This window comes from Mauremys reevesii, linkage group 1, assembly GCF_016161935.1.
Source record: "Mauremys reevesii isolate NIE-2019 linkage group 1, ASM1616193v1, whole genome shotgun sequence".
Lineage (NCBI taxonomy): Eukaryota > Metazoa > Chordata > Testudines > Geoemydidae > Mauremys > Mauremys reevesii.
In genome coordinates this window covers 361,377,818-361,386,166 of record NC_052623.1, presented here as the reverse complement: position 1 = coordinate 361,386,166, position 8,349 = coordinate 361,377,818, and the positions used below count along the sequence as shown (strand labels likewise).

The 8,349-nt window shown below is 49.2% G+C and overlaps 1 protein-coding gene across 1 annotated transcript; it reads right to left on the bottom strand.

The window, feature by feature from the left end:
• Positions 1-7,092: 7,092 nt before the first annotated feature.
• Positions 7,093-8,076, bottom strand: LOC120381036 (olfactory receptor 5V1-like). Its single transcript, XM_039499101.1, has one exon. It carries the CDS (start codon positions 8,047-8,049, stop codon positions 7,093-7,095), a length of 957 nt encoding a protein of 318 aa, XP_039355035.1. The 5' UTR covers positions 8,050-8,076.
• Positions 8,077-8,349: the final 273 nt, after the last annotated feature.

Below are 8,349 nucleotides of genomic sequence, written 5' to 3'. Positions count from 1 at the left end.
TGTTCTTCCTGAGCAAGCTGTATCCTTCTATACCAATATTCCAGTCATGCATATTATGCCACCAAGTCTCTGTAATGCCAACTATGTCGTAGTTGTTTTTATTTACTAGCATTTGAGTTCTTCCTGCTTATTCCCCACTGTGGAAGCTGGCTACTCCAGACTGCTACCGATCGGTTGCTAACCAGTTCGGAGAGGAAGTCAACCATTGAACTCATGTTGGCGGAAGTGTGCAGGGCCATTAATCGCATCCTGCTCTGAAAGACCGTGACTCTGGGCAATGTGCTTGACATTGTGGATGGCTTTGCACAAACAGGCTTCCCTAACTGTGGACAGGCAATAGATGGCACGCATATGCCAATTCTGGCACCAGACCACCTAGCCACCAAGTACATTAATCAGAAGGGGTATTTCTTCTCCAGGTGCTTGTGGGTCACTGTGGGCATTTCATGTACATTAACACAGGTTGGTCTGGAAAGGTGCATGGCGCACACATCTTTTGGAACACTGGCCTGTTCAGGAAGCTGCAAGCAGGGACTTTCTTCCCAGAGCAGAAGATCACCATTGTGATTCTGGGAGACCCTGCCTACCCCTTAATGCCATGGCTTATAAAGCCATTCACGGGGCACCTTGACAGAAGCAAGGAATGGTTCGACAACTGGCTGAGCAAATGCAGAATGAGTGTGGAGTGTGCTTTTGGTCATTTAAAGGCCCGCTGGCGCTGCCTATTTGGCCAGGTCTAGCCACCCAATGACAATATTCCTATGCTCATAGCTGCATGCTCCATAATAATTGTGAAGGGAAGGTTGAAAGCTTCACTCAGGGCTGCACCACTGAGGCTCCACACCTAGAGGCTGAGTTTGAACAGCCAGAGACCAGGGCTATTAAAGGGCACAGCACGGGGCCATAAGGATCAGGGGTGCCTTAAGGCAGCAATTTGAAGCTGAAAGCCACTAATATTTGTTGCTATGCTTGGGAGTGCAGTGCTTGTAATGCTAGGAGGTGATTGTGATTGGTGCAGACAATGCTATGAAGGTGTAAGAAAATTTCCTGTTGCTTTGCAGGGCTCTGTTTGCTTTCAATTAATGGAATAAAGATTGCTTTCAAACCAAACAACTCTTTTATTAAAAAACAACAACCGGAGGAGAGAGACAGACCAAAAAAAAACACATCAGCACTGAGAGGGATGGGGAAAGGGAGGGTCCCAGGACGGTTAGAGATTTGTGTATGTCCAGGTATCATATCCAACCTTCTCCTTTGGAGTACAGTGCAGCAGGTACTGTACTTCAGCTGGGCTAAACTGCAGAGGGACGGGTGTTGAGTGCAGTGGGTACTGGGAGTCTGCAGCGCTGGTTACAGGGCAGGAGTGCAATGCAGCAGGTACAAACTGGAGCCAGAAGGTTGATAAGAGTGTGTTGGTGGTGTCTGGGGGGTGCATGGGGAAGAGCTTTGTGACAGTGGCTGCAGGGGAGGGCGGGTGTGGAGCTGCTCAGTTTGCAGTGCTAGTAGCGCCTGGAATGTTTCCGCTTGGTGCTCCATAACATTTAAGGGCCGCTTCGTGGCTTCATCCTGGTGCACCACATTCTCCATTCAGTCCCTCCTCTTGCTGTCCCTCCGCTCCTTCAATTCTTTTTTTTTCGGCCACGGAGCGCATCATCACATCACGCAGACAGTCCTCTTTAGTTCTTTGTGGCAGCTTTCTAATTCTGCGCAGCCGTTCAACTGGCAATAACAAAGGGAGGGTGGGCTCCCAAGGTCATATCTGTGAAGCCAAAATGCAACATTTTACAGAAGCAGTATTGTTTGCAACACACAGACCACTGATTCAGTGACTTAAAAACAGCCCTATGCACATACCTGTCACTAACTGGCTGACCCCAGGCAAGCACACACGAGCCATAAGACCCCAAAATGGTGAGTAGCTGCAGGGGCAGGGGAAATCTGTGTTCCAGGACCGTACTGTCCACTGGGCATGTGGCTCTTGGGGAGAGCCAGCACTGTAGAGGGGGCTTATAATCATTATTGTCCCCACATTTTCCCCAGGCTGTGTTCATTATGGAAGATCTTGCTGCTGAGGGTGAGCAGGGAATCAAGGGAGGGTCTTCTCCAAGACTGAGGCTTCTGCCCTGCCCCATATGTGGCTCGCCTGTGTGCAGCAATGGTCCCCCCCACACACCCAACCAGTGACGACAAAGTGTTGTGGGAAAGTTACCCTTAATGGGGCAAGAAACAAAGCAGCTCTGCCAAAGAACCTGCAGCAGTGGATTGCCCAGTATCTCCACGAGAGTTTCCTGGAGATCTGAGGCAGATTCCTGTGAAGTGAGGGAGTCAATCAACACCCTGTTCCACCGCTCCACATCCTTGTCCAAGATTTCCTCCTCCTGGCTTGGTCTATTCTCAGCTGGCACGCGAGCCCCCGAAGTATCCACAGTGGCCTTCGCAGTGGAGGTGTGGTCACCACCGAGTATTACGCCGAGCTCTTTGTAGAACCTACAGCTCGTGGCACAGCACCGGAGCGGTGGTTTGCCTCCTGCGCCTTGTGGTAGGCGTTCCGCAGCTCCTTCACTTTGACCCTGCACTGCAGTGTGTCCCGGTCATGGCCCCTTTCTGTCATGCATTGTGAAATCTGTCTGTAGGTATCATAATTCTTATGGCTGGAGTGCAGCTGGGACTGGACAGCCTCCTCTCCCCAAATTCTGATGAGGTCCAGCAGCTCAGCACTGCTCCAAGTCGGGGATCACCTGGTGCGTGGAGCAGGCGTGGTCACCTGAAAAGATGCACTGAGACCACTGCACACATCACCGAGCAAACAGGAAGAAGACTTTCAAAATTCCCAAGGAATTTAAGGGGTGGGGAAGACGGTTGGTCACCTGAGGGCAGGGCAGTAGAGTTCAAACCGATGACCAGAGAGGCGAAAACAGGCATTGTGGAACACCTTCTGGAGGCCAGTCACACCGATGTAATTGACCAGGGTGTCTACACTGGCACCAGGGCTCTGTAGGCCCAGCGCAGAAAGCTGTACGCCTCATTGGGGTGGTTTTACAGCACTGTATCTGCACTGTTTCTGTGCACTAAGTGGCTTGGCAGTGTGTACACCTCAGGAGTTACACCGCAGAAAGCTGCTTTACTGCGCAGAAACTTGCCAGTGTAGACAAGACCTTAGTTAGGGCTTGTCTACACTAGCACTTTACAGCGCTGCAACTTTCTCACTTGGGGTGCCAGTATAGACAGTGCACCAGCGCTGGGAGCTGTGCCCCTCGTGGAGGTGGGTTTTTTAGAGCTCTGGGAGAGCTCTCTCCCTTGGCTCTGACACGTCTATACAAGCCATGTTAAAGCGCTGCCGTGGCAGCACTTTAACGTTGCCAGTGTGAACTAGCCCTTAGTTTTAGGCAAAGACAAAGTCGGACACCAGGAAAAAGAAGTGTATCACTTTCTGGGAAGTCTCACTGTGTTCACCTTACATAAAGGGTCTGCTTCCAAAATATTGATACATTTATAAACGCATACTAGGCCTGTAAGTATACTTTATTTCTAATAGACCTTTGTAAAAGCTAGTAAACAACTTATGTTACCCAAGACTCAACCCATTAGTTTATATTCATTCCTTATTCTGTTTTTCTGTACCTTCCTTATCTTTGTTTTGGATACCACATTCCAGGTGTCAATGAGCCATGGAGCCCCTCTTAACTATACCAGGACATACTATTCTTATCCTGTTTCTGACAGGTTTTGTATCCTGTGCCAAGGACAGATATCAGCTGTGCAAAGTGTCATGGGCTACACCTTAGTGTGAATGATCAGCATTCTGGGAAAAGCATATTCCTTGTAATACAACTTGGCATAACTACCCAATATTCATCTAGGCTATAAAATAAACAATATTGATGTTATGCTTCTAATGCCTGTTAGTGTGGTGTGCCATACACATCACCAATATAGATTGACTAACATGTGGGTGCCCCCCATTGCTGGCACTCTGTGTGCTCCTCATTCTCCCCTCTCCCCATACTATAGTCCCCCAATTTCCACCCCCACCAGGGGTTCTGTGTGCCCCATTCCTCCTCTTCCTCCCCCCCCCAAACCCTGCCACGGCAGGGACTGTGTGCATGACCCCATTTCCCTCCACCCCCTCCACCTACCATTATTTTTCTGCCTGGGAGTTGTCACTGAGTGTGTCAATACATTAAGCTCTGTTGAGAGGATAGGCAGAGATGAGATTGGCATATTGCTGTTCTGCGTGTCATTAATGGGTTCCAGCAACCAATTGTTTGATCTATAGACAATTTCAGAAGTGCTTGAAGACATGGGTGTGCTAAAGAGCTGGCAAGGACTTCAAGTTCCCCCATTTTCCCCTTTCAATTTTCCAATTTCCCCCCAAATCAATAGGGTTCTTTCCCTTGATGCCTAGCATATTTCCTGAGATGTTTTGATTGATTGGATCCAGCATTCAAAAACTATTATGGTACAGACAGACAGAAATGTCATTGAGCGTAAGGCCTTCACAAGCTCAGTCAAGTGCTGGTTTTCTCAAGGAATAGTACCGCTGTATATCTGGTGTAGTGAGGAGTTGCTTTGAGTGGAGGCATAAAGAAAAAGAACGTAGGACCCAACTGAAGTGAGGAGAGAGAAGCAACTCCAAATACTGGTGATACTAATCATCTGGGTGAGAAGGAAGGAGGTTTAAGCCACACCTCAGGGAGGGGCTATTTAGGCAAAACCTCAACACAGATTCTACTCCTGCTGCATCTTGCAGTGATGTTATCAGGCTTGATTGTCATGGAAACTAACATGGGGCAAGAAATTCTTGTGTATGTATCTTAGAATCATCCATCGTAGTAAGGAAATGCACTGCTAGACCACATGTATTAGCAGGAGTGTTGTAAGCAAGAAAGGAGAAGTAATTCTTCCACTCTACTCAGTTCAGATCAAGCCTCAGCTGGAATGTTGTGTCCAGCTCTGGGTGCCACATTTCAGGAAAGATGTGGTAAACTGGAGAAATTCCAGAGGAGAGCAACAAAAATGATTAAAGGTCTATAAATGTGACCTACAATGAAAGATTTAAAAAATTGGCTTTGTTTAGTCTGGAGAAGAGAAGACTGAGGGGGAACATAAATCTTCAAGTACATAAAAGGCTGCTATAAAGAGGAGGGTGATAAATTGTTCTCCTTAATCACTGAGGACAGGACAAGAAGTAATGGGCTTACGTTGTGGCAAAGAAGATTTAGGTTAAACATTGGGAAAAACTTCCTAACTGTCAGGGCAGCTAAGCACTGGAGCAAATTGCCCAGGGAGGTTGTGGAATCTCCATCCCTGGCGGTTTCTAAGAACAGGTTAGACAAACACCTGACGGGGATGGTCTATAATACTTAGTCCTGCATCAATGCAGGGGACTGGGCTAGATGCCCTATTGAGGTCCCTTCCAGTCCTATATTTCTATGATTCTACATAATTTTGTGCTGCCTGATGGTGTTGCTGAGTGCTGGGGTACACCCAACCTTCTCAGATACTCAGCACCTGGTGTACCTGGAGTTGTTTGTCTAGGTGGTATTCCTCCCATTGTTATAGTATCTGACCGCCTTGCTAAATCCATTAATGTATGCCTCACATGCCCCTCAGAAGTAGGTGAGTATTATCCCTATGTTACTGTTGGGGGACTGAGGCACTGAGAGAGAAAGTGACTTGGCCTAGGCCACATAGTGAGTCTGTGGGAGAGGTGGGAATTGCACTCAGGTCTCCTGAGTCACATACCGGGGCTTGAACCGGCACCACAAGACCAGCCTGCCTCTTGGGAGGCTTTATAGACTGGAGCACCTGGTGGATCCTAGTAAGCACTCGCACACATGGCTGAAATTAAAAGATCCTTTAGTGGGGCTGGAAGAGAGGCATGGCTGCGAATACCTTCAGTCAGTTTCAATCAAGAATGAACACAGCCATTCCTAGCTCAGCCCTAGGGCAGCCCAGTTGAGGGTAACAGGGCTAACCAGCCCCCCAGGCTCCTCAGGACACATGTCTACATGCCCCTTCTAGTCTTTCGTCTGCTGGACGCAACTAGGCATCGGCCTGTAGGGCCTACTGGCCAGGGCTCCGGCCTCTAGTCTGTCTTGTGAGCGGCTCCTCCACTTTCTTCTCCTCTCATCCAGCTGTATGTAAGAATTTCCAGGCTAGGTCAATGAGACTGGCTCTAGCTTTTAACATGGACACTCTCTGATGCTTTTGTTGTTGTTGTATTTTTATCAGTTTCTTTTGATCCAGGTAGTCGTTTGACTTAACATGGGGTGAGAGATGGGATCACAACCAGGCTTTTGCCATTACTTGGAACTTAGCCAAACTTTCCCCATCCTGGTTCCCAGGAGAATAGATGAGTCCTTCCACTGCACTTCATCTGAACAAATCTTATCCACTCAGAAGAGCAGATCCTGCCCGACCAGCCTGGCAAAGGAATGGAGCCCTGGGTTACAGCTCTGGCCATTAGGAAGGGCTCTAATGGTAGGCGGCATGTTTGTTGCTTTATTAGCAGTTAGGAAGTGGGCATTATGAATGTAGGCCAGCTGTGTGAGCCCCACACATCTCTGGTGTCTGCCGGGTCCCTGGAGAGCAGCAGGGAGCCTCCAAGAACAGAAGGATCCCAAAGGGAGACAACTTCAGCAAAACTGGTAAATTCTGCCAATGCGGCTGTGCAAAATTCTGCATAGCTCCCACTTCTTGGTTGGAGAGCAGAGTGAAGGCTAGACTCAGCTGGTGAAGCTGAATTTCAGTGGAGATTGGATCCATGAGCTGGTGCTGTGTAACCCACAAACCCAGGCCTCAGCAAACAGCAGAAAGAAGATTCAAACAGCAGAGAAGATGATTATTTATTATTGCAGCAGTGTGTATGGGCCCCACCAGGGACTGAAGCCCACTGTGCCAGGCAGATGACAGAGACATAAATCCTGCACCCCCCAGACTGCATCATCAAGGAGCAGCTAACTTATTCTAAAGAAAAGAGGTTTTCTTTAACATAAATATAAAATAAAACATTTCTCTTGGAAGTGTGAGGAGCCATTACAGTCAGAGCAGAGCAGGAGTCACCCCCCAGCTCTCACCTCAGCCTGTACCTCACTGCCTGCCTGGGGAAGCATATTCCCTCCTCTGGCTCCCCAGAGCCTTCCTCAGGGCTCCCTTCACTTCCTGGTTGCGGAGGCTGTAGATGAGGGGGTTCAGCATGGGGGTGACAATGCAGTACAGCGTGGAGACCAGGGTGTCCTCCCCCACGGAGTAGCCTGCGCTGGGGCGATTGTAGTTGAGGTTGGCCATCCCAAAGTATATGGTGACCACGATCAGGTGTGCGGCGCAGGTGGAGAAGGCCTTGTGCCTTCCCGTGTTGGAGCGGATCCTGAGGATGGCTGCCAGGATGTAGAGGTAGGAGATGACGATGAGCAGAAACGGGCTCAGGCCCATGAAGATACTAGCCAGATGGAGTGTGACCTCATTGACATAGGTGTCACTGCAGGCGATCTTCAGCAGGGGAGGGACATCACAGAAGATGTGGTGAAGCTGGTTGGCGCCACAGAAGGATAAGCTGGAGGCCATGAAGGTGTGTATGGTTGAGTCCAAGAGACCCCAGAGCCAGGATCCCATGGCGAGTGGGACGCACACCCTCCGGCTCATGATGTCAGTGTAGCGCAGGGGGTTGCAGATGGCTGCATACCGGTCATAGGCCATGACGGCTAGGAGTGCACACTCGGCTCCCGCGCATGACATCAGGAAGAACATCTGGGCCATGCACGCACAGTAGGAGATGGTCTCCTGCTCACGCAGGAAGTTCACCAGGATCTTGGGGACTGTGACTGATGAGAAGCAAATATCCAAGCAGGATAAGTGGCTGAGTAAAAAGTACATGGGGCTGTGAAGATGGGAATCCAGCTGGATGAGGGTGAATATCATGGAATTCCCCACCAGGGTGACGAGGTAGATCACCAGGAACACCAGGAAGAGGAAGGCCTGGCCATGGAGAAGGCTGGAGAAGCCCAGGAAGATGAACTCTGTCACCTGTGTCTGATTCTCCTGTTCCATGGAGCTGGTAAAGTTTGTCTGTGGGGGGAGGGACTGGGAAGAGAAGAGAGAGTGAGAGTCAGGAATTCAGAGCTAAACCACCTCCTTCCAGCAATGAGTCTGTGATTTCACATGCAGAAAAGATGGAAACTTAGAGCTCAAGATGCTACCTGTTGTCCCTTGTGTGTGTAAGTCTGACTAGGAGAGGATCATGTTGTGAAAGGTCTGGCAGTTTCCTGCAGTATCATTGGGAGATCTTACTGTATTAAGTATATGTATCATTGCAGGCCAGACATCTGTAATTTCATGAGAGAAGGTGAC

Excerpts from the sequence above, each read along its gene's own strand:
- LOC120381036 (XM_039499101.1), bottom strand. The coding sequence starts at position 8,049 with ATGGAACAGGAGAATCAGACACAGGTGACAGAGTTCATCTTCCTGGGC.